This window comes from Miniopterus schreibersii, assembly GCF_964146895.1.
Source record: "Miniopterus schreibersii genome assembly, chromosome: 4".
Lineage (NCBI taxonomy): Eukaryota > Metazoa > Chordata > Mammalia > Chiroptera > Miniopteridae > Miniopterus > Miniopterus schreibersii.
The window spans coordinates 67,408,297-67,434,741 of record NC_138105.1 but is presented as its reverse complement, the minus strand read 5'-3'; the positions used below and the strand labels follow the sequence as shown (position 1 = coordinate 67,434,741).

At 47.1% G+C, this 26,445-nt stretch overlaps 1 protein-coding gene across 1 annotated transcript in view; it reads right to left on the bottom strand.

Moving 5' to 3' along the window:
- The window catches only part of CATSPERD (cation channel sperm associated auxiliary subunit delta), a gene marked incomplete at its 3' end in the record, with an annotated part of 43,738 nt that overhangs the window by 3,837 nt on the left and 13,456 nt on the right, over nt 1-26,445 (bottom strand). Inside the window, exons 7-19 of the mRNA XM_081135450.1 lie at nt 23,687-23,770; nt 21,528-21,678; nt 19,904-19,999; nt 17,583-17,665; nt 16,271-16,447; nt 12,021-12,134; nt 11,162-11,251; nt 10,334-10,392; nt 8,135-8,213; nt 5,835-5,887; nt 3,344-3,418; nt 2,305-2,433; nt 544-733 (exon numbers count right to left, since the gene is read on the bottom strand). Of these exons, the coding sequence (XP_080991576.1) occupies nt 544-733; nt 2,305-2,433; nt 3,344-3,418; nt 5,835-5,887; nt 8,135-8,213; nt 10,334-10,392; nt 11,162-11,251; nt 12,021-12,134; nt 16,271-16,447; nt 17,583-17,665; nt 19,904-19,999; nt 21,528-21,678; nt 23,687-23,770 (1,380 nt within the window). The remainder of the gene's footprint in view (nt 1-543; nt 734-2,304; nt 2,434-3,343; nt 3,419-5,834; nt 5,888-8,134; nt 8,214-10,333; nt 10,393-11,161; nt 11,252-12,020; nt 12,135-16,270; nt 16,448-17,582; nt 17,666-19,903; nt 20,000-21,527; nt 21,679-23,686; nt 23,771-26,445) is intronic.

The following is a 26,445-nucleotide window of genomic DNA, read 5'->3' as shown; positions in this document are numbered from 1 at the left end:
TTTGGGTGGTTCTAGGACACTATCAGCAATGCCCACAGCTCTGAACATTTGGCAATGGCCTTTGAGAGATTCCCAAAGGAGGAACAGGTGTGGCCCACAGCTCACAGTGCCAGTGTGCTCCCCTCCCCTGACACCCCTGCTGAGGGCTAAATATTGGTGCGTCCCCCGTGTCCCCCAAATTCATATGTTAAAACGTAACCCCCAAAGGGATGGTACTAGGAGGTGGGGACTTTGAGAGGTGATTAGATCATAAAGATGTGCCCTTATAAAAGGGACTCCAGAGAGCTCCCTCACCCCTTTGGCCATGTGAGGACACAGTGAGAAGAGTCAGACTCTCAGACACCAGATCTGCCAGCATCTTGATCTTGGACTTCAAGCCTCCAGGATGGGGAGAAATAAATGTCTGTTGTTTATCAGCCTCCCAGTCTCTGGTATTCTGTGATAGCAGGCCAAATGGACTGAGATAACCCCCAATTGGGTGTGATCCCTCGTCACCATCTGACTGGTGACCTGTTTTGGAAATAATCAAAGAGTAAGTACTACCTTTCGGTGCCAGACGAAGGGCTCCTTTTTGCCAACAGTCTCCATGACAGTGGTCCAGTTCTGCGGCTGGGACTTGCAGCCCGCGGTGCCCGCAGTCAGGGAGTATGTGTATGTGAACAGCCCGTTTATCTCCAGCAAGACGTACTCTGCCTCTACCTCGATAACCTCCTGGAAATTTCCTTCCCACCACCTAGGACGCACACACAGAAGTGGCTGTGGGGGGCTGGCCCACGGGGACATGGCAGCCCTGATGTACTAGGAGACCATTCTGGGGGTGGTCCCCACCCCACCCCATCCTGGCTGACACTTCATGGACGGCCAACACGTGGACACGCAGCAGAGGCAGGTGGGGACAGAACAGGGGGAAGAGGTGGAGGGGCAGCTGGCACTGGTATTGTCCATGGGGCAGACACAAAAGGCATCTCTGAGAAGGAAACAAATGAGCAGAGACAGGGAGAAACTGATGTGATGTCCTATAACCAAATAATGTAATTTGGAAAGAAATCGCTAAATTAATAACCAAGTAAACCAATAAATAACACCCTTCACACCAGTCCTGATATTTTTCTGATGAGCACCTGCAAACCCGCAGAAGGTGTACGTTTAGAGCTGGTGATTAGGGTTGTTCTAAACCACTGTGTTCTGCTGCTCCTGCCAGCGTGGAGCTCACACCCCTTTCTGACAGGACACGTTCCTGGCCCTCACCCCAGCTCAACACACATCCCCCACATGGCAGCTCTGAATTAGGGGGCTAGTAACTAGATCATGGACTCAGTCCTGTGTATCTGGCCCACGATTTTACCTGGGCATGGATTTGAGGCCGAACTAAGATGTGGATGTTCTAATGAACCTAATGTTTACAGATGGAAGCCCTTCCTGCCACCCTTCAGTCAGTCAACAACCATGAGGTCAGATGATATGCAGGCACTGAGCTGAGCCACTGGTCCATATGTGCTCATTTAAATTAATTCCCATTAAATAAAATGGAAAGCTAGCTCCTCAGGTCACATTTCCAGTGCTCATTGGAACCTTGGAGCTCTTGATGTCCCATTGGGTGGCCCAGAATTATGGAAGCTTCCACCACTGCAGAAACTTCTGGGCAGTGCTGGTCTGGGGCTACAATGGGGTCAAGGGGCTGTGGTTCCAGCCCCCTAAAGACCTGTGCTGAAGTGACCCCACTGGGATCATCAATCACCCACAAAAATGTAGAAATGACACTGAAATGTGTCCCCTCAAATTCTGATGTTGGGAGCCCTAGCCCCCAGTGTGAATGTATTCGGAGGTGGGCCCTGATCTCATAGGAAGAGGAGACTCCAGAGCTCACTGGCTCTCCGCCATATGAGGACACAGGAAGGAGCAGGCCACAGAGGGAGCCTGGTGGGAAACCAGCCCTGTGACTCCTTGGTCTTAGACTTTGGACCTCCAGGGCTGTGACACGATCATGTCTGTTGTTTAAGGCCCCCAGTGCCTGGTATGTTGTCATGGCCACCAGAACTAAGACAGTGGGCAAGGGAGGGACTGTCTGAGCTGAGAGCTAAGGAGGGAAAAGGAAGAATGGCGTTGCAGGGAGATGGCACAGCATGGGCAAAGGGCCGGTGGGGCTGGAGAGGTCCTGGGGTGTGAAGAGATGGGGTGGAGAGGGCTGTGGGGAACAGTGAGCATTATCCAAGGGCAATCAGGGGACTTGAAAGGCCAGGATGGGAACTGGGGAGCAGGGAACATAGCCCTGCTGCCACCCCACCAGCCTCACGGGGAGCTTACAGTTCCACCACAGGCTTCCATGGGTCGTCGTAGTAGACGAGGAGGGGACAGCCCAGCTTCTCATAAGGGTAGTGCACCACCAGGTCCTCGGTGGCCCTCTGCCCCTGGAAGTTGGGGTCGTAGGCTTCCCTAAGCAGAAAGGGGGCAGGGGGTGAGGTCCCACCAGGCAGCCCCAACGTCCACCCTACCCCCACACCTCCCAGGCTCAGCTGCTTCCAGGGGAGGGATGTCTGAGGTGGGGGTTCAGAACTATGGTCGAAATGACCCTGGGATCCCTGTGATGGTTAACTTTATGGGTCCACTTGATTGTGCCACTGGATGTACGGTCAGAGATTATTCTGATGTTTCCGTGAGGGTGTTTTTTTGGGGATGAAATTAACATTTAAATCAGTGGACTTTGAGTAGCATGCTCTCCCTAATGTAGGTGCAGTTGAAGGCCTTAATAGAAAAATTGTATGATCTCTCTCTCTCTCTGTTCTTGTCTTTCTGTCTCATTCTGTTTGTCTCTCTGTCTCTCTTTTACTCTCCCTTTCTCTCTGTTTCTCTGTCTCATCTCTTGCTGTCTGTCCCTCTGTCTCTGTCTCTCTCTCAGACACATACATCCTGTCTCTCTTTCCATGGAGACCCCTAACTCACACACTCCTTTGTGCCCCCATGAGGCCTGATTCTGCAGGTCAGCAAGCCCAATAGCGCCAGTTTCGGTGTCAGCTGTGGCCCTGGACAGCTCACCAACTTTTGGCTTGTATCCAAGCTCATATCTTCCCACAGGGCCAGCAGGGGAGGGGCTCCCCTTGCTCAGTGCCAAGAAGGGCCGAGCCCCATCCTGTGCCCATTTGGTGGCGTGAGGGACCAGCGCACTGCATAGAGGTTCACCTTGGCTTGCCACCCCCTCCTGCCTTAGCTCATGGTGTCTGGCCAACTCTGCTAGCTCAGGCGAGCAGGCGGCCGGGCTCCATGAGCCGGCAGCAGGCTGGCGAGGCTCTGTGAGGTGGGGGGGGTAGTCACAGGAGGGAGGGGTGAAGGAAAATCTTTGGCTCACTTCTCGATGATGTAGGTGTAATTATCCTCAAGGGCCACAGCGTCAAGGATGCCTTTGGAACAGGCTGATATTTCTCTGCAGGCAACAAAAGGCGATGAGAAGCGGCTGACCCCACGCAAGACTGAAGCAACAAGAACTCTTCCCTTTGACATGTGTGGCCCATTGGTTTGATATTCAAGCCCTTTCTTACCTCCTGGTTCTCCGAGAGGCTCTAGGTTTATCTTGCACCTTCCCTGCCCAGCCGAGAACTCGACCTTTCTCCGAGGAGCCCTGATGCCACGTGTTGGAGGCCAGGATCGCGACGCCGGGCGTCCTGACTTTAGAAACTATCATTTCCTTGCTCTTCTGTGTGCTCTGCCGCCTGGGCATGCATCCTTAAGCTATTTGGTTGATTTTTGCCTGACTTTGGCTTCTTAAGACTAGACTATGCTATTTGTGTTGTCTTGAGTCTCTCATTCCACCTCCACGTTTTTTATGATCCATCCAGCTAATTCTGCCTCATTCGTTTTCATTGCCATGGTAGCCCATGGTATCAAAACCTTGTACCTGGTCTATCCGTCCTCCAGCCAATGGACATCTGCGTCGGCGGCTTCCAGCTGGGACTATCAAGAATCTTGCTGCAGGCCCTGGCTGGGTAGCTCAGTTAGTTAGAGCGCAGGATGCCTATGCCAAGCTTGGGGGTTTGCTCCCCGGTCAGGCACATACAAGAATCAACCAATGAATGCATAAATAAGTGAAACAGATCAATCAATCTCTCTCTCGTTCTCTCTCTAAATCAATCAATTAAAAAAAAAGAATAATGCTGCAGCCCTGGCCGGTGTGGCCCAGCTGTTCGGAGCGCTGTCCCTTATACCAAAGGGTTGCAGGTTTGATCCGGGGTCCGGGCACGTACAGTTTCTCTCTCTCTCTCCCTTCCCTTCTCTCCAAAATCAATAAGCATATCCTTGGGTGCGGACTGAAGAAGAGGAGGAAGAGGAATGCTGCAGAGGACATTCTGGAAGCTACGCCAGTGCAAACGTGCACGACTGGAAGTGCAGATTTGACGGCCTGCTTTCCAAAGCAGCAGAACCTTGTACCCGCCCACCCGCAGTTCCCCGGGCTCCCGAGGCTGCCGCAGGGGCCCCGCTGGCCAGGCTTCGCTAGTCCCGCCTGCTGGGGAAATGAGGCCCTCGGACTAATTTTCATTGTCATTTCCTCGAGAAGTGAGGTTGGCCACCTTTTCAACACCTGTCACGTATTTATCAGCCTTTTTTTTCTTTTCTTTTTTGGAAGTGCCTTTGCCCATTTGGTTTGTTCATTTCTCTCTCTCCCTCTCTCTCTTTTATTGATTTTTAGATCGTAGAAGGGAGAGAGAGAGAGAAACATCAATGTAAGAGAGACACATCGATTGGTTACTTCCCACACATGCCCCGACCTGGGCCGGGATCGAGCCTGCAACTGAGGTTCATGCCTTTGTCTGCAATCGAACCCGGAACGCTTTAGTCCGCAAGCCGAACTCTAACCAGTGAGCCAAACCGGCTAGGGCAATTGGTTGATTCTTGAATGTGCCCTGACCAGGAATCAAACCCAAAATCTTGGCATATGGTGACAACGCTCTAACCAGCTGAGCTACCTGGCCGGGTCTTTCTCTCTCTCACTTTTTAAATTGATTTGTAGGAATTCTTTATAAATTCTGGATACAAGTCCTCTGTTGGTTACATATGTGGCAAATATCTTCCCACTCTCTATGGCAAAAGTTTTTAAATGTTGTGTTAGCAACCTTTCCTGCACCTATGTTCTAAATACATAATTTATTGATTCAAAAAGCTGTTTCCATTTTTCGGGAAAAAGTCCCATTAAAGCATAACCTGTGTGTGGTTGCCTTGTGCAGGGAACGCTAAAGTCACTCCTGCTGGGTCCTGGAGCCGACTGTGAAGTTGCAGGATTCGGGAGTCCCATGGCAGCCTGACCTTGGCACTGTGGGAGTATTTACACCACAGGGTTTGGCAGTGCTGCAAATTAGGGCTCCCTCTCTACCCAGACCCTGCCTGAAGGGCAAAAGGCTGGTAATTTAGCCAATCTTAAAACTGTTTTTTTCTTGGATTCTCATGGCTTCATTCTCTGGGGTAATGATGGATGCTGAAGGCAAGGTTACCAAATTATTCAGCAAGCAATTAAAGCAAAAAAGCTAGCATGATTTTAATCAAAATGAGGAATTAAGGGATTGAAAGGAAGAAATAGGATGAGCGAAATGATTCAGAGGAGGGAAGAAATGCGAACAATGCGAACAATGTGAACAATGTGAATATGGCCGAGTCAGTGACCGAGGGAGGGCCACTGCACAAGAAACTCAAACTTAACCTAATAGTATAAAGTCCTGACTTGTTTATTATGGAAATGGTGAACAGAAACCAAACACAGAATAGCATCACCCAACTTCAGTAATTGGGAAGCAATGGCGACCAAACTCGCCCCATCCCTTCACCCACCCCAATATCATCAACACACTTACTTCTGAACGACAATCTTTTTCTTCAGGTCACAACCAACTGAAACGAGTGCCGTCTGGAGAAAGAGAGACAAGGTGCCAACAGGGTTAGTGAGGGCCACCAATAGCCCAGCTACACTGAAGATCCAGTCCGGACACACTGGCACCCAGGGGGGACTGCAAACCATGCACCTAGATCCTGAAGAGGTGACCCAGGCACCCGGGACTCACTGGCTGTGACCAGCCCCACATAGCTCAGGCCCTAGGTGCCTGCCGAGCACTGGAGCACAGCTGAGGTCCCCCCACTGCTGACCTGCCTTAGTGATTTCACAGAGACCAGAACTCAATTTATAAACCCAGCACAATGCTTGGCATACAGAGCAAAAGGGAAGGAAGGGAGGGAGGGAGGGAGGGAGGGAGGGAGGGAGGGAGGGAGGGAGGGAGGGAGGGAGGGAGGGAGGGAGGGACTACAATGATCAGACAGAAGGGAGAAAGAGAGCAATTTGGGGTTAGCCTGACAGCCTTAGGGACATGCTTCTCAAACTGGGATATGGTGGCACCCTCAGAGATCTACAAGGGAGTCTAAACCCACAGGACAAGGAGACTGTTATTTGGAAAAGCAGCCTTCTATTAAGACAAACATGGACTTATGGTAGAACAGAATGCAAGATTTGCATCTATTTCTTTAAAAATTGTGGTAAATAGACAATATAATAGCATCTTAAACATTTTTAAGTATATACAATTCGATGACATTAAGTACATTCTCAATGCTGTGCAACCATCATCACCATCCATCTACAGAACGTTCTCATCTTCCCAAACTAAAAACTCTGCCCCCATTAAATTTTCCATCCCCTGCCCCAGCCCCTGGCTCCCACCATCTACTTTCTGTCTCTATGGATCTGACTCCTCTTGGGACCTCCTATGAGTGGAGTCACACAGTATTTGTCCTTCTGTGTCTGGCCTATTTCACTGAGCATAATGTCCTAAGTCCGCTTTCAGACTGCTCCCACCCTCCAAGCCCTCTCCAGGACGGTCCCTCCCTTCCTCTGCCCTCAGGGATGCTTTGCTGGAGTAGCTGGGAATTGCTAACAGGATTCAGACAAAGTCAGGAATGCAGCCTCCCTCTGAGCAGAGCAGACACTAGGGCCAGGTGCAGAGGGTCACAGGGCCGAGAGCCCAGGTGCCTAGGAGCAGGCAAAACTCCAAGTGCTTACACCACTCCCTTAAGCATTAACCCCTGGAGATGACATCTAGGCCTCAGCTGTCTTTCAGATCCAGGGCCCGGGAAACAGCAAAATCAGGCACACCACCACCTTGGCTGACACCGGGACCAGCTACAATGACTAATGACCGCCTCCCCTGACCCCGACCAATCACTGGAGACCAAGACCCCGAGGAGACACAAAGGGAAAGCTGATGAATATTCTATTGAGAGCCTCCCCTGAGACCTCAGATAAAAGCCCTCAGGATGGAGGACCCTGCATGGCTCTATGGAGCATGCCCATGCCTCTCCCCACCTTCTTTCCCCAGGGTGAGCCCCACCCCCCTAGCTTCTCCTCCCTCTTTCAGGTGGGTCTCTCTCTCTCTCTCTGTCCTAAATCTGGGGTGGATGCCAGATCTGTCAGCAGTGCGGGGCTGCCTGACCACTGGGTGGCCATCTTCCACCAGGCTTGTGGGGTCTGAGATGGGATGTAGGTGTCTCCTCACAAACAAAACAGTCTTGTCTCTGGTTTGTTCAGAGGTGGCTGTGGACTGTAGCTCAAACAGGCATCCAATGGATAGCACCCAGCACCCAACCTCCCTTGAGGACCATGTTGGCCAGGAACAAACCTCGGGGAGGAAGACAGGCCATCCCAAGGAGGGCGTCCGGCTTCTCAGGGCCACCTTCTTAGTGTCCTCGCCCATTGTGGTAACTGTATTTTCTTATTTTTGCAATCTTGAGGCTCTGGACCTGGGGCCTTGCTAACAGGACCACCCCTCCCTGGGCTGCCTAATTCACAAAGAGGGCAACATTTCCCCGAGAACACAGTCCTCCATTGCAAACCAACCAATTCAGAACCAACTTTTTTTTTTCTCTTAGGAGCACCAAGTGCTGTTACCCGAGTCAGCAAGGGGTGAGGATGGTGAGGCAGGAGTCTCAGTCCTGGGAGATGATTTGGAGGAGGGGCAGTTACCCGGCCCTGGGGAAAGGATCTTGCATTTCCATATCCTGAATGTAGGCCTGGCCAGTTCCTTAGGGAAAAGTCAACCGAGGCCTGCTGCCATTATTCTTAACACTAATAACAAAGAATATGGGACAGCACAAATTTAGGACACACCAGTGGCTTGAGGTCCACACATGAAATTTCCTTGTTGGCTATGTCCAGAGTGATGGTGGACATCGTGGGTCTCTTTATGCTGCAAGGTAAAGGGAGTTTGGTCATTACACACTGGTACCCGCAGTAGAAATAACTGCCGACCCATCCATCCTTTGGTTTATCCATCTATCTATCTGTCTATCATCCATCCGTCCATCCGTCCGTCCATCCACCCACTCATCCATCCACCCACCCATCCATCCGTCCACCTGTCTGTCCGTCCTGGAACACCAGAATATTGACTGAGAATCTCTACTTACATATGGTGGCCCCGCCTTACTCTTGAGTTTCTACCTCTTCTTGAATCAGTTTTGTTAATTTATATATAAGAACTTATTGAAGAGAACACGTGGCATTCGATTTTATTATCACCTAGCTGTATATGATGTCTTCTCATCATTTTAAAAATAGCTTCTGTATTCAGACTTTTATCTTCATTTTCTATTCTGATTGTTCATCTTAATGCTGCATTTTCTCCATTGGGATTGCAGGGTTTTATTTATTACATCAGTCTTCTGAAGAACCAGCTTTATGTTTCATTTTGACTTTACATTATCTTTTTGCCCTCTATTTAATACATTTCAGATTGTATCATTATTAATTCCCTTCTCATAATTTCTTTTTATTGCTCCCGTTTCCTTACGTTAAATATTTAGTTAATTTATCTTTAGTTCTATACTTTCCTAATGATAGAAGTGCTTGGGGTATAAACTTTTCTCTGAGTATATTTTAGCTGTATTTCATGCATTCTTTGATTCAGGAGTTATTTGTAAGGGTGCTTCTTAATTTCTAAGTAAAGGGGATTTTGGTATTGTTGTTGCTTTTTTTTTGGTTGTTGAGTTTTAGTTCTTTTGGATTAAGGTCTGAAGGTTCGATCTGGAAATTTCTACTAGGAGAACTGTTTTTCTATGGCCAAGTACATAAATTATTAAGTGGCTTTTAAATCAATTTACCACAAGTATGAGAGGAACATAATCCTATACCAGTAGCATAGGAAGTTCTTTTTTTTTTTTTTTTTTTTTTACTTTTCATTTATATTTTTTCAGCTTTTTTGAGGTATAATTGACAAAATGAAAGACATTTAAAGTGTTGAATGTAGCCCAGCCAGGCGTGGCTTAGTGGTTGAGCGTCGACCTGGGATCCAGGCAATCGGGGTTCGATTCCCGGTCAGGGCACATGCCTAGTTGTGGGCTCGATCAATGACTCTCTCATCATTGATGTTTCTGTCTCTCTCTCTCCCTCTCCTGTCCTCTCTTTGAAATCAATATATATTAAAAAAATAAAATAAATAAAAAATAAAATAAAGTGTTGAATGTAGAATGTGATGATTTGCTTGGTACATGTACACATTGTGAAAATTAACACATCCATCAGCTCGCACATTACTATTATTATTATTTGGTGAGAACACTTAATTATACTCTTTACGCAAATTTCAATTATATAATATAGTGTTACAAAGTTCTATATATAGAATTAAAACATTCTTGTTGAAATATATACTCTAGTGACAGCCTACAAAGGGAATCGCACAGTGTTTGTCCTTTAGTGCCTGGCTTGTTTCACTCAGCATAATGTGAAAGTTCATCCACATTGCAGCAGGTGACAGAATTTCCTTCCTTTTCGAGGCTAAATAATATTCCATTGTGTAAAAGAATCACATTCTGTTTATCTATTCATCTGTCAATGGACATTTAGGTTGTTTCCACCTTTTGGCCATTGTGAATGCTGCTGCTCTGAATGTGGGGGTACAGATACCTGTTTGGGACCCTGCTCTCAATTTGTTTGGGTATGTACCTAAAAGTGGGGTTGCTGGATCATGTGGTGATTCTATGTTAATTTTTTGTGGAACTGCCATTTGTCAAGTATTTTCATCATTCTTTTTTATGTTGAATTTATTGGGGTGACATTGGTTTATAAAATTATATAGGTTTCAGGTATACATTCTGTAATGCATCATCTGTATGTTGTATTGCATGTTCACCACCCTAAGTCCAGTCTCCTTCCATTACCATTTATCCCCCTATTTTTAATAATTTTTGCCTTACCATCCTCCATGGAGGGGGGGAGTCTCGAACTTGGCCTTGCTTTCTCAGCTCCTGCTAAGGGAACCCTATAGGCACCTTGGGGCCGCCCGCCATGGTCCCAGTGATGACATACCTGGAGGTGAAGTTGGGGTCAGCCCTGCCCAAGTGTTGCTGCTGCCTCAGGGAAATGTTCTGTGGAACAAGAGAGAAAACCCAACTGCCACAGTGGGACAGCATGGCTCAGTCCAGAGATCGGGGTTTGGGGACAGATGCAGGGAGGACGGGGGTGCTGGGAGGAGGAGCCTGGAAACCATCCAGGCCTTTCCTGGGTCTAATTCCAACGCCCATGAAAGGCTTCTGGAAGCTCATGGAAATGGCCACCCCAAGCTCCTTCATTCCCTTGCTGCCTTTGTCCTGGACCCAGTGTGAGGTACAACTTTGTTCCCCTTCTTATTTCTCTGGAAAGTGACAAGGACTGGTCCAAAGAGTTTGTTGTAGCCAACTCATGCCTTGTCTTGCAGGAGCCGCACAATCCAATCCTGGGCTTCTGGGCTCAAGTTCAAATTCTGTAGTGTGACCGTGAGGTCTGGCTCAGACCTACAGATCCCCCAGACCCATATATCCAAGTCCCTCCCAGTCCCCCTGGCTACTCCCATTCTAAGACCTCAGTTCACCCAGCTAATACAAATCTCCTGCCTTCCCTAGGGCTGGGTTAGGTTTCCTGTCATGTCCTCTGCGCTTCTCCCATGTGTCACCTTAGTGACATCACTTACTTAGGTGATAGTTGCCTGCCTGAGTTGGGGAAAATTCTGCAGCACCTAATGCAGGTGCATGCAAGGAGAGGAGAGGAGAAAGGAGGGCCAGGCCCAGAGAATGACCATGGGCGCCGGCCTTGGCCAGGCGGGTCAAGGCTGTCCCCTTCACCTCATTGACCCTGGTTTGGGGTGTGGGCGCAGCTCACCAGCCTGTACTTGGCATTCCCATTGTAGGTGTTGCCGTCTTCGTAGATGATGGCCTGAAACCCCAAAGAGTGGGGATTGCTCACCGTCGTCTGGGGTGGGGACAGGAGAGGCATTAGGAGTGCCACTGGGGTGACACCTGCAGGTGACTGTCATGCACCTTCAGAGTAAAAACTGAGCTTGCTCTGCAAATGCAGATGCCAGTCCTATCCCCAAATGCTTCCCCCGCCTCATCCACAACCCCTGACTGTGGCCTCTAAGCCTCATTCTGCAGACAGCCTGGAGCTGCTGAGCTGCAGGACCCAGACCCGTCCCTAGTGGTGCGGGGAGAGGCCCAGAGGCCAGTCCCAGAGAAGGAGGTGGAGATGAGAGACTTCTGGATGAGAGCTGGAGCCAGCCTGGTGTCCCTTCACTGGCCCTGGTCCTGGCTGGCTGAACTTCCCCCCAAATTCTTACACTAATCTGTCGCCCCATTTCCAGGCTTGGACATTTGGATGCCAGGCCCAGGACAGCCACTGTTTCTCAGGCACCCCCGTTGCACGAGGCAAGGCTGTGAGTCAAGGCTCTGCTAAGAAGAAAGGGAATCTGTGGAAAGTGCTTGGGGCAGCTTAGAAGGGTAGAGGGTGAGGCCCAAGATCATATGAGAGGAGGCGGGGCACACAGCTCCCTGGGCCGGACATGCAGAGGCTAGCTGCGGAGCAAGAGACCGTCTCTATGGGCATCATGAGTGAGCCCTCTCCGTGGGAGGACACCAGGGAGTTTCCAGAATCTGGGAACAATGGGCACAGGGCGTGCGGCCAAGGACACTGGGAATAGCACATATCAGAAACACTTTTCCAACAGATAAGGAGATGTCCTTACTAGTGGAACCGGTGACATGCCGGGCCTGGGTATCATCAAGGCGGTCAACTCCAATTTGCTGTTCATATCAATGACATACATTTTGTTTTCAAATTCTCCTTGCAGAAGTTCTACCTAGTTAGAAATGTAAAAAATAAATAAATAAATTTGAAATTAAATCAAATCTCTGTTCCCAAAAAATGAAAGGGCAAGCAGGTGGGAGGTGGCCAGTGGTTCCACCGAGGGATGGAACTTTCTAGTCTCGCGGGTACAGCAGCCTGGGCCTGCCCTTGCGCCTCCTCCCCACTAGGTCCTGCACCCTCAGGAGGCCTTCAAGGTCCCCTCCTCTCCTCAGCAGTACCTCCTGCCTGACCTTTGTGGTAATTGCCTTTCTCCTTGTGTTTCTTTCAAGAATTATAGATGATATATCTTGGTCTTGCCCGTTTTCAAACAGTGTTATATCTTTTAAGTCTCTTTCCATCCACAGCTCCCCGCCCCAGCCCCGGGTGTTGGGCCTGCAGACTTCCCAGTGGGGATTTTCCTGGCACAGTTGGGTACATGCCCCTGTGCTCTGCATTTCCGGCAGACTGGCAGCTGGATTCATCAGGCTTGGGTTGGGTTGTGTTGGCAAGACTCACCAGCTGACTGATCTCACATTGACAGCACATAATAGCTGGCGGTCTCTTTTTTGATGTTGGTGGTCATCAAGGCTCCAAGCCCACATCCATTAACATGCTGGGGTTGCGTACAGGACCAGCGGTACAAAAAAATAGTGTGTGCAAGTACCTGGATAACGCTCCTGTTTTGCAATAGTGCAACTTTTAAGTATATATTGTTGACTCTCCATAGTCCACATAGTTACAATTCTACACTGACAGTTCCTAAAGAAAACCACTTAAAAAAAGGCAGAACCCCAATGTTCCATCACTTGACCAACCTCATCTGAGTTTAGATGTAAGAGGGCTTGGATGTATCCAGAGTAACCCACATGCAACACGTTACTTGATCAATTTACTAAAATAAGGTTTCAGGACAGTGACAGTAAGATAAGGGAAGGAAACAGAATAACTTTATCAGTAGCCATTTCCCTTTTCTATTTCCTGGGCCAGTAGAACAGAACGGCATGAAGAGAAGGTGGGATAAATGCCTGAGTCTTGGCTTTTATGTCTCCAGTTTCCAAGACGGTGGATTGGTTTGCTGCCATCTCAGAAGGTGACCAGTGAGTAGTTTCCTGGAGAAGTGGCCGATTCCAGGTATGGGGTCAAGAAATGGACACTGGAACATCTCCTCATAGCCACATGACTTGTCACTGTCCCTGTCAATCCTGATCTCCTGGTTAAAACCGTGTCTGCAGCTTTCTCCACTCTCGAGCCGCAATTTCCCTTTCCAGATTGTTTTTCTTTGGCAGGTCACTAAGGCCAGACCACACTAAGGCAAGGAGGTTAAGCCCGACCTCCCGGAAAGGGGAGGGTGCAGCTATATTATTTGGGATTCTTCTGTGAGGGAATGTGTCTCCTCTCCCTTTATTTATTCTGCCATTTATTTATATCCATATGGACTTGTGCATATTTATTTTTGGCTTGTGATCTAACGTTGTATTGTTTATTTTTGTTGCTCAAGTTGCTTCGGCTTTTATCCATGGGTTTTTGTGGTGCTATATCTTTTTGGAGGGATTTTGGAAAAGTACTTGCTGATGCCACAGCCATCTTCCTCAGAACTGTTCAAGGGGCCAAACATGTGCATGAAAGCCTCTCTCCTCCCCCTCCCTCCACTTGTACATAAGACCAGCAATTCTCAGATATGTTAAGGACCCACAAGAAAATCACAAAAGCTAGGGAGTGACATTTTATTGTGGCAAATAAAGAAAACTACTGCCATCCATTAGCAGCATCGTCTCATAAAAGGATATTTTAATAAATCAATAAACTTGGTATATGGCACAGTTACTTTTTTTTTTCTCATTTCACTCAATGCCATGTATTCAGTGGCCATTTAGAAGTGGCCACTCTACAATCTTTAGCCCCTCGGAGGGGGAGTGGCCCCACAGATACATGACACCAGGGCAGCCTGGGCTCTGCTGAGCACAGTCCTGGACGGACTCAGTGGACTTTAGAGCACTGACAGATGGGGTGAGGTTGCTGGATGAGACAGGCTCACAGATGGCATTTCCTTGGGAAAATAAATTGGTGCAGCCACTATGAAGAACAGTATGGATGGTTCTCAAAAAATTAAACATCGAACTACCATATGACCTGGAAATTCCACTTCTGGGTATTTATCCGAAGGAAATGAAATCACTATCTTGAAGGGATATCTGCACCCCCATGTTAATTATAGCATGACTCACAATAGTGAAGACATGGAAACAACCTGTGTCCATCAGTGAATAAATGGAGAAGATGTGGTGTGTATCTATAGCTATATCCACGATGAAATGTTATTCGGCCTTAAAAAGAAGGAAATCCTGCCACTTGTGACAACATGGATAGGCCTTGAGGGTATTATGCTGAGTGGAATAAGTCAGAGAAAGACAAATACTGTATGACCTTACTTATATGTGGAATTTTAAAAAGCCAAACTCATAGAACCAGAGAACAGATTGGTGGTTACCAGAGGCAGGGACCGGGGGGTGAGCAAAATGGTGGAGGGAGTCAAAAGGTAAAAAATTCCAGTTATAAAATACTGGGGATGTAATACACAGTATGATGACTATAGTGAACAACAGCTATTGCACATTTGAAAGTTGCTAAGAGTAGATCTTAAAAATTCTCATCACAAGAAAAAAAATTGTATATGTGTGGTGATGAATGTTAATTAGACTTATTGTGATGAGCAGTTTACAATATAAACATATATCATTATGTTGTAGACTGGAAACTAACGCAATGTTATATGTCAGTAATATTTCATTGGCCTTGGCCAGGTAGTTCAGTTGGTTAGAGCATCAACCCGATATGCTAAGGTTGAGGGTTCGGTCCTGGGTCAGGGAACATACAAGAATCAACCAATGAATGCATAAATAAGTGGAACAACAAATCTTTCCTTTTCTCTCTCTCTCACTCCTTTCCTCTCCCTCTCTAAAGTCAATAAATAAAATTTAAAAAAAACACCATTAAAACTGGAAAAAAACTTTAAAAATAAAAATAAAGTTAGGAAAAACTTCCCTATACTTCCAACCATGTGATTGCCAGCTGCTCCCCCTTTCTGAGGGTAGCCCCAGTTTCCTTTGGCAAATCGCCCTTTGCCCATCCTTGTACATGTAGCCTGGTGGGTGAACTGACTACACCACTGTCTCCAGGAGTGGATTCCGATCGGCTCACTCTCAGCCATGTCATGGTCCAGGAAGGGGTGTGTCATCCCCTATGAGCCAATGATACGTGGGAGACGTGCTGGAATTTTTCTTGGCCTCTGATGAGACCCTCTCTCTTGCCTGAGGTACAGTGTGAGGATGCCAGGTCTTCAGGGTTGGCTGCCAGCTTGCTGCTATGATATGAAATCCTGGGGCTTCCCAGAGGCATCCAGATGGAGCTTCAGGATGAAGCATGAAACACCCTGACAGGCAGAGTGGAGAGATGGAAAGAAGCTGGCTCCTGGTGGCATGATTTCAGATACTAGATCAAGCCTCACCTGAAGTCTTCCTCCTTTGGACTTTTTGGTCCTGAAGTCAACAATTGCCTTTCTGGTTTAAGCCCACTTGATTTGGATTTTCCATCACTCGCAGAATAACGAATCCAAACTAATATGTGCATATTAATGTATTTCTATGATTTCTCCCCTCTTTAATCAATCTGCTTGGCCTGGGTCAAGGCTGATCCCCATGGCTCAGTGTATAGTTTGAGACCAAATGAATCTCCCTCTCTGGGGGCTCTCCAGGTAAGTTTCTGTGGAGTCCTGACTGTTCATTTGACTGCTTGTGGTCCTGATAACCACATCACTTACTTCTTTCTCTTCTGAACAATATCAGGTTTGGTTTACTTCCTTGTTCCAAAGAGCATCTACTAAAAGTGAAATACATTTCTATTTGAAAGAATGGATAGGAAATTGTACAAGATGTGGGTGCCAGCCTTTGGGGCAGTGGTGGCTGGCTGTCAGATCTAGTTCACGTAAAGTTCAAATTTAACTGGGCTTCCTATATTTTATCATGCAACCAACCCTACTTGGAGCTCTATGTGTGGTTATCAGCCACAGGTGCCCAACTCTGGGTCTCTGGGATTTGCCTTTTTTTAAAAAGAGTTTCTTGAACTTGGAATTAAACAGCTGTGATCACATACTTTGCAGATGTGAACCTGGAATTTGGCATTCATGAGAACTGCCTGGATATTCACGGAGTACTTCTGGAAATCAAAACTTAGAAAAGTCAAGTCAAGAACTGGGGTCAGTACTTCAAGCATCCCCAGGCCAGTGAACATCAGGACTGCCTCTTGGGACCAGACGTCTTGTCTTACCAACTGGAAAAAAAAAAAAAGTGATATCTGAAATAGGGCCATTCTAATTCCTTTTTGAGGATTTAGATTTTGTCTTAGGATTCAAGTTTAAAGAAGGTAGACCAAACAGACAGCAAAGTCATTAGCATGCTTTGTTGAGACATCTACTCTTGAGTTTCATTTATCCCTCAGTGTTTAAATGAATAATGGAAACTGTGTTTCCTATCAGAGAGGGTACCCAGGAAATTTCTTTACAGGTCATGGACCTCCTTGGAGAGTTGGAAAAGCTACAGAATCTCTCCGCAGAAAACACTGGTCATCAGACTGCCAGGGTGAAGGCTTCAGAGAGATGGTTCTGGTGCTGATGCCCCACATCCAGTGATCCTGTCCTAATTCTATTGTCCAGCACCTTTCAGGACACATAGTGGCTGGAGATCTCACAGGAAAAACACCGAAGTAGCAGTTGGTACAGCTGGGGGACTTCTCTGGCTCAGTTGCTAATGCTAAGAGAGAAAGGGACTTGAACTTCAGTTTTCTCCCTGTAAAAGTTGGACAATATTGCCCTAGCCAGTTTTGCTCAGTGGTTAGAGCATCGGCCTGTGGACTGAAGGGTCCCGGATTCAATTCCAGACAAGGGCACATACCTCGGTTAAAAAAGACAATACTGACTCCTTCATGAGGTTGTTGTAAGAATGAAATAAAATTAGATAAGCATAATGCTCAAAATAATGTGAGCTATTCCCAGCGTCACCACTCCCTATCTCTATAACCTCGGACAAATGACTACCTCTGTATCCTCAGTTTGTCCGTCTGTCCAATGGGGAAAACATAAGGGGGTCTACTTCTTAAGATGATGACCAGGGGTAAGCGAGGTAACAAAAGATAGTTAGACCAGCACCTGCCATATTCTAAGTGCTCAGTAAGTTTTAGCTGCCATTGCTGTTATTTTAATAAATATTAAAATTACTATTACTACTAAAATTATTGTTATTAATTTAATATTAACTATAATTATTGTTATTATTACTGCTATTAAAATATTGTTACTATTTTAATATCTAGAACAATTTCTAGCCTTCAGAAACAGTATTGGAAGTTTAGGAACAGGACTGTTATTCCTTACAAATTGGGCAATAACCCTAACTTTGATTTTACCTACATTGATTAGGAGATTTTTCAGGATTCCCAGGTTGCCATAATACAAATTATTCTCCTGAGTTAAAACTGCCAGTTCGTTTTCATCTAGAAAAAACAACAAGACAGAACAAAAATTGAAATGAGGCTTGTTTCAACAGACAAAAATATTAAAAATATAAGCAGTTTTTTAATAAAGATCATTTTATTTTATTTTTACTGTTTTTTAGTTTTTTATTTTTGTTTAAAATATTACAGATGTACCTTTTTCTCCCCAATGACCCATTCTACCCTGTCCCACCCCGCTCCCCAGTTCCTCTCCATACCATTGTCCTTGTCCTTGGGTTGTGCATCTATGTGTATAAATTCTTTGGTTAATCTCTCCCTCATGTTTTTTAAATATAATTTTTAATGTTTTAAAATTGATTTTAGAGAGAGAGGAAGGGAGGGGGATAGAGATAGAAACACTGATGAGAGAGAAACATCATCAATAGGCTGCCTCCTGCATGCCCCTTACTGGGGATGGAGCCCAAAACTCAGGCTGTGCCCTGACCAGGAATCGAACTGGTGACCTCTGGTTCATGGGTCGACATTCAACCACTGGGACACATGTGGTTTTTTTTTTAATTACCCCAAATTCCATCATCTAGACTGAGGGTCAGCAAACTTCTGTAAAGGACCAGATGGCAAATATTTTCTGCTCTGCCAGTCACTTGATGTCTGTTCAAAGTATTCAACTCTTCCCTGGCTGGGTAGCTCAGCTGGAGCATCATCCCATGCACCAAAAGGTTTTGGGTTCGATTCCAGTCAGGACACATACCTAGGTTGTAGATTCGATCCCAGGTTGGTGAGCGTACGAAAGCAATCAATTGATGTTTCTCTCTCTGTCTAAAAAATTAGTAAACATCCTTGGGTGAGGGTTAAAAAAAAAGTACTCAACTCTGTAAAATCAGCTCTGGACAACTCATAAATGAATGGACATGATCGTGCTCCAATAAAACTTAATTTACAAAAACAAACTGTGGGCCAGATTTGGCCCACAGGCCAGGGGTTACTGAGCCCTCTCATAGGTAACCACTGTTAATACTTTAGTAAACTTCTTTTCTGATAGTTTTACATACATGGGAACATATCCTGAAACCCTCCAAGCTGCTTTGTAACTTATTTTTTCTTTCCTTTTGTGTACATGGATGTAGTTGGCTGGTTGATGTTCTGGTGCCCGGATGAACTATAACTTACTTAACCAGTTCTCCACTGATGGACATTGAGGTTGTTTCTGATCTATTGCATATACAAAGTTCCAAGGAAACACAGGACACCATTAAAAGGTTTTATGAAGGGGGCAACAAGATCCAATGTATATTTTTATTCTTTTTTTAAAAAAAGCAACCAAGGAGCCCTGGCCAATGTGGCTCAGTGGTTAGAGTGTTGGCCTACACACTGAAGGGTCTTGGGTTCAATTCCTGGTTGTGGGCACGTACCTGGGTTGCAGGTTCAATCCCCGGCCCGGTGCCCGGCCCCAATTGGGGCACATGCAGGAGACGACCGATGAATGTGTGCGTCTCTCTCTCTCTCTCTCTCCCCCTCCCTCCTTCCCTTCTACCCTCTCTAAAAATCAATGGAAAAAATATCCTTGGGCAAGGATTAACAAAAATAAAACCCCCAAGGAAGTTTTCAGAAGAAGTGAGGCTTAAACTGAGCCTTGAAAAAAGGTTCTGCTGTAGAAAAGTGAGGTGTGTTTGCAGGGCAAGGACCCGGCTAATGTTCCTGAGGGTTTCTCAACCTGGGCTCCACTGACATGAGGGGCTGGATGGTTCTTGGTGGTGGGGGCTGACCTGTGCATTGTTTGATGTTGGGCAGCACACCTAGCTTCTACCCAGAAGATACCAGGTGCACCGTCCCTAGTCGTGACAACCACAGACGTCTCCATACATGGCCCAGTGTCACCAGGTTGAGAACCATGGGGTTACGTGGACAAAAGGGATCCCTTAGGGCAGTGGTGGGCAGTCAGATAAGATGCAAGATACATAGACCTGAATGTCATTCTTGAGAATTTGAACTTTATTCTTTAGAAAATAAGAAAATATTAAAGATCCTAGACATGGGAAATGCACATAGGAAATGATGTGCGCTCAATAGTTTTTTTTAAAAAAATGGATTGGGAACACAAGCCATTGACTGAGAAAAAATATTTGTAGAGCCTATTTCTAATAACGGACTTGCATCTAGAATACATAAAGAACACTTACAACTCAACAATAAAAAGACAGACAGCCCGATTAAAAGTGGGCCAAGGACCTAGAAAGACATTCCAGCTAGGAAGCTACCCACAGGTTGGGCACGTACTGGCAGCCACGCTGTGGATGCTGATGTTGGCTTCGGAAATGGAGGAATACACGGTGCTGTATCCTACTTGCACCCGGACAGGGTGGACAAGCTGACCTACGAGACAACAGGGCAGAATCATGAGACCTGCGCACGTTGGAACGGGGGGTCCACTGTTGAAATGCCGCCCACCCCACACCTTGGTTTGTGACTCAGATGATAAAGATTCAAGAAAAAGATAACACTGAGATGCAATGTTGTAAAACATCCTTCGGAATACGCTTAGGTTGAAGGAAGATTTTTCACTGTCTGGATACTTGAGCACCACGGAATGCCTTTTCCCATACAAGTAACATGTATAAGGAATAAGACAGAGCTTTCTTTCTGAAATAGGGTCCCCAAAATGGGCAGCCCAGCTGTACTGTAGGAGGTCCGATCCTGGGAGCACCATGCTGTTCTTTGCTAGTCCGAAAAAACCACACAGGGGACCAGAGGGGAAAGACTTAGCCTTTCTTACTTATATCTGGGGAAGACTGGAGGAGAGGGGAGAGGGAGGGAGCCGTGCTGGGAAAGGCCTGCATGCGGGCCAAGGCCAAATAGGGAGTCTGGTGAGAGGCTCGTTAGCTGTCAAGGACATCAAGGATGTGGGAACCACTCGGGTGTGTGCTGCTCTGCTCCCCATGGTGGACTGACTGGGAGGGGAAACTGGGCTATAGCCTCACTCTACCCTGCACTGGCCCTGAGCCCTTTTCTTGCACTATGGGGAGCACCGTGTTCAGGCGGCCTGACCGATGCTGAGTAGCTGGCTGTGACTGTGGGTGCTTTTGCAACCACACCTCTGCTCAGAGGTTCCCGACAGCACCTCTTCCAGGGAGGGCTGCCTTTTGCTCCTCTGCTTATGCCAGCGAGAGGGCTGGGGCTCACACAGCCTGGGCACTTCCAGGATTCTTCAGCTAGGCCACCTGCAGGTGCTGTGCCACTTCCAGATTCTTCTCTTGCCCAGGGGAAGTTCAAGTGAGTGGCCCTGGCCCATCTCCCAGGATCCTTAACCTCAGCGCCAAAAGAAAGTATGCAGTTCCTGGACTGAGGACTTGGACCCTCTGTCCTTGGCATCTGGTGACTTTCAGAACCTGCCTATTGTCCCTGAAGGTCCCACAAGGCAGGGAATGGGGGTGGGGGGATGCAGTTAGGACGGTGTATGGTAAATGGGAACATGCTCCAACTCCCTCTCCCACCCTGTGGGAAGACGATGAAGGCCATCAGTAAGGACCGTGAAACCTTGGGAGCCTGGCCAGCTCCTCAGTCAGAAAACAGCTAGCAGTTTTGAGCTCACACAACTTGTGGGAAAACACATCCCTCTCCCCCTGGCGAAACAACAGCACCAGCCAGCAACCCCCACTAGCAATTCAACTTCACCCGTGGCCACCCCTGGTGCGCATGTAGGTCCTAATAAACCTGTCTTTCACAGCCAGTCCTCAAGAACCATATGCTGAGGTTTTCTGGGACCTCGGCACTTTGCATAACAGACGGCAAAGTGAGAATGGGTTCCTTGTCCACTCAAGTCGGGGGAGAGAGAAATAATGGCATGCTTTCTCTGCCTGGAGGGGGACACTGAGTGGCAGCCCCGAGCCTGGGCCCCACTCACCTGCATTTCGGGAAATTAACAGGCTCTTCTCGAACCATAAGATCAGAATGCCTTTCTGGCCCGGGGTGATCAGGACATCGAGGGTCCCATTGTAGTCAAAGGGCACCCCAAAACTGCGGTTCAGAGGGTGGTCCGAGTACCAGAACTTGGCCTGAGAGAGAAAGACTACTGAATCTCAAGTGATAAAGGACATTGCCAAATCAGCAGACAGGTGCAGGACCACGTGGTCTGTTATTCAAACTTTCTTCAAACTTTCTTATTATCTGGTCCAGCAGCTCTCAGCTTGGGATGACCCTGCCCCAGGGGATACCAGGCATGTCAAAGTTTTCTCTTATTTGCTCTTTATGAAAGACTCCTGACAGCACTGTGCAAGGATGGAATTTAAAAAATCACTGTCACTGGTTCATAAGTGAGTCCCACCAAGACAGCTGTGTCCCCTTCCCGGGAGGAGCACGGTGGAGAGGAGGGAGGGACTGCTGGCTGGTTTTCTAAGTGCCTCCAGGGGCGAACTAAGTCTCAGGGTGAGGACTGGCTGCACGGCCGCTGGGCGTGACCGGTCCTGCCCCACACCGTGGGCCCCAGCCAGGCCATCGGTACGAGGTGTCCAAGGGACAGTGAGTGTGAGTTCTTACCCCCAGCTCATCCCACTGTGTTGTGAACCGGGGGCCTTGGTCCCCAGGTATTACAACTGCTCAGTGGAGCTGCCCAGTTGGAGCAGCCAATTAAGGCAACAAGGAAACAGGAGAGTTCAGCCTTGAATTGCTCGCTGCGGGGGAGTCAGCAGAGAAGAGGCAGAGGAAACAGCGAGGGGGGGGGGTGGGGTGTGTGTGTGTGTGTGTGTGTGTGTGTGTGCGCGCGCGCCCCGCCCCGGGGGAGGGTCTGCTGGATCAGCACAGGCGAGGGGGTCCTCTCACTATGGAGAGAGCCCCACAAAAGGCTCCTGTAGTCTTATGCACCCAGGGGCGGGGGAAGGGAGAGGGCCCAGGGCTTGGTGCGAAAAGGTGCTGACTGCGGGCCAGGTTTTCCCCTCCTCCCTCCACAGGGAGGCTCCCGAAGAGGACTTGAGCAGAAGACTGACGGTAAAGACCTGGGAAAGAAGGCCGCCCACAGGGCCCGGGGCGACTGCAAGTCCTTTGGAGCCTGCAGGGCATCCTGACTCATCTCGCCCCGAGCCTGGAGCGAGGGAGGAGCATCCCCAGGGCGCCTGCCAGGTAAAGCTTTCCTGAGGGCCGTGGTCAGGCCTGACCAGTCGGCGTAGGTGGTAACCAGGAGCTGGACTTCTCAGCCACTAAATTCTTGGGATTCCCAGGGTAATGGGAGTGTCTCTGTAATTCAGGGCAGCCCTGCAGTTTATACTAATGATTGATTCTGGATGGGGGCTGGGCCAATCAGGTGTTAGAAGGTGGGGCTTTCAGCTGAATAACAGCCCAAGCTCCCGAGGCTTCCTGATGGTGGGTCTCCCCCAAGCTTCAGAGCTGCACAGTCCACTCACAATGTGTGCAATACCAGGTCCGGACTGTACTTAATCTCTTTCTGAATTAATATTGTATCTTCTAATGCAGTTTAAATGGACTGACTCCTCTTCTTAACTCAGTCTTATCCTAAATGAAATCTGTGATGCACAGGTCTTATGTACTGATTTTCTGAATATACATGAAAATAATTGTTTTTAAAAGTTTGATGTGAGATATTTAAAATGATCTAGTCAATAAATTTAAAACATTTTAAAAACGATCTTGTACATCATCAGTGGTACATATACCACATCTTGAATATCATTCCTGCTGCTCAGTGGGCACGACTCACACACTGAGTGTGTGACCGAGTGAGGAACAAACGGGGGGGGGGAGGTGAATGGGAATCTGATGAAAGGCAGGTAGATGAATGGGTGGGTGGATGCACTGGTAAGTAGGTAAATGATGGATGGATGGATGGATGGATGGATGGATGGATGGATGGATGGATGGATGGATGGATATGTGGGTGGATAAGTGGTTGAATGGATGAGTGGATGGATGGATTGTTAAGTGGATGGATAGGTAAATGAAAAGCCAAATGGATTTCAGATATGAAAATCTAAGTGTGTGGGTTTTAATAAAACTCTGGCTTGGGGCAAAGGTGATTTAAGTCATCCTCCCCCCCCCGTCCCAGTGACTCACCTTCCCATGATTAAAGAGAAGCAGCCCAACCTGCGACACGGAGTGAAAGTAGAAGATCCCACCCAAAGACCCGACTAGTTCTGCCTGTGAAACAAACAAAAAAAGTTGCATGTGAATAAATTGTAAACATATATTTAATTCTAAGGTTTACTTTAGATTACCCAATGAGCTAAAATGAAGGAAAATTTTAAAAAATTATGATCTATTTAGCCTCTGTGGAAATGTAGCATCTAGGGCAGAATCTTGAGTAAAGACAGCTTTGTGTTGGGGTGTTGGAGAAAGTGGTGTGACCCAGAACCATGCTAGATGCATGCCTAGCTCCTTCATCTCTGCCTGGGTCCCTCACTCTAGAGTTTTGGCTGGTCAATAGACTGTCCAGCAGCCACGCTGGAGCACAAGGCCAAGCTGACATCTTCCAGGTGAGAGAGACCACTATCTTAATTAAGCCTCTGATTTGGGGGAAGGTTCTATAATATACAGTGCTATGGACTGAACTGTGCTCGCCCCATCCCCTCAAATTCATGGGTTAAAGCCCTAACCCTTCGTCTTAGTCCGTTTGGGCTGCTATGACAAAATATCACAGGCTGGGTGGCTTATAAACAACAGAAATTTATTTCTCACAGTTCTGGAGGCTAGAAGTCTGAGATCAAGGTGCCCACATGGTTAAGTGAGGGCCCTCTTCTGGGTCACAGACTTCTTGCTGTGTACTCACAAGGCAGAAGGGGGCTAGCAAGCTCTCTGGGGCCTCTTTTATAAGAGCATTCATCCCATTCATGAGGGCTCCACCCTTATGACTTAAACACCTCCCAGAGGTCCCACCATCACCAATAACCTCACACACACACACAGAGCATGAATACTCTTTGTATTAATCATTGGTATCAAAGTGACTGGACATCAAGGAGAAGAGTAAACATTACTCTAGGACTTTACCTCCTCTCCTGGGGAGGGGTTAGTACATTTTTTGTTGTACACAGGAAGGTTGTATTGTGTTGGGTGGAATTCTGTCCTTGTTAGTGTCTTGACTTAAATTACAACTGCAGAGACCCTATTTCCAAGTAAGACTACATTCTGAGGTTCTGGGTGGAGTAAATTCAATCCAGTACCGATCTCATCTGTAAAATGGGGGAATGGGGGTCATAATGGTATTGATCTTCAGGTGGGCATGGGGTTAAGTATCATAGTTAATGTGCAGCCTCTCCTGTGGCACCACAGTTTTCATAAGCACTTCCTAAACGTGCTATCACCTAAAACCTTTTGTACCTTTCCTCACTCCCTAATCTCCCTAGCCAGCTCCTATGACCTGGAATTTTCCCTACCACATCAAGAGAGAAAAGCCCTGGTTCACCCACTGAGCACTAATTACTCCAAGCACACATGAGACATATATTTTTTTGCTCCCTTTCTTACCCAAATGAACATACCTGTCTTTCATGGACATACTTCTGAAATTTGTATCCCTGGGTATTTGAGAAATATATACTGGTCTGAGATATCTCATCTCCATACAAATAAGCAAAAACGAAATTACTTATTTCCTGGAAGAACACACACACAGAACAGTCTCTTTAAAATGAGATTTGGGGGGTGAGCAGATGCTGTTGAAGGTCACAAAGTTGCAGCCAGTAGATACATAACTCCTGCAGATCTAATGCACAGTGGAGTGATTATAGACAACACTGCTGTATTGTAAACTTCAAAGTTGCTAAGAGACTAGATCTTAAAGGTTCCCACCACTAAAGAGAATTGGCAATGATGTGCCATGATGGAGGTAACCCTACAGTGGTCATCATATTACAATATATGCATCAAATCACCACCTTGTACACTTAAACTTACACAATGTTATGTCAATTGTATCTCAGTAAAAAAAGGGGAGATTGATGCCAAAGGTTAAACTACCAAGCATTTATCCCAGAAAAATGAAAACTTATGACCATACAAAAATCTGTACATAAGTGTTCAAAGCAGCTTTTTTTGCAATACCCAAAAGTGGAGGCAACCAAATTCTGGTACGTTCAGACCATGCAATATTACTGGCAATGAAAAGGGACAGAGTAGAGGTATACACAACAAATTAGATGAGTCTCCAGAGAACTTAGCTGAGAAAAGCTAATCCTCAAGGTTCCCTATTGTATGATTCCATTTCTATAACATTCTTGAAGTGATAAAATTATAGAGATGGAGAACAGATTAGTGTTTATCAGGGGCTGGGGTGAGATGGGGCAGGGAGGTATGGAGCTCTGGGGTAATGGGACAGACAATCTTGTATTTCAATGGCAGCAATGGTTCTGTGATATGACAATATGATAAAATGCTAGAACCACACACACTGTATCCATGTCAATACTGGTTTTAGGATGATACTACAGTTATGTAAGATGTAGCTGCTGGGGAAAGCAGAGGGAAGGGTCCATGGGACTCTGTATGATTTTTTTCAACTTCCTGTAGAGTCTATAATTATTTAAAAATAACAAGTTCCAAAAAATGGAAGGTAGATGGATCTATTCATAGCGTGCTAGCCAGCTGATCTGAAAGCAGCTTCAGAGCCCCTCCTGAGCCCTGGGGAAATGACATTGCCCAAGTCTACGGGTCCAGTCCCAAGGTGTAGGCCTGTCCTATTTCCATCTGTGTTCAGAGCAGAGTTAAAAAATGACACACCAGTCCGGCCGGGGTGGCTCAGTGGTTGAGCATCAACATAGGATCCAGGAGATGGAGGTTTCATTCCCGATCAGGGCACATGCCAGGGTTTTGGACTC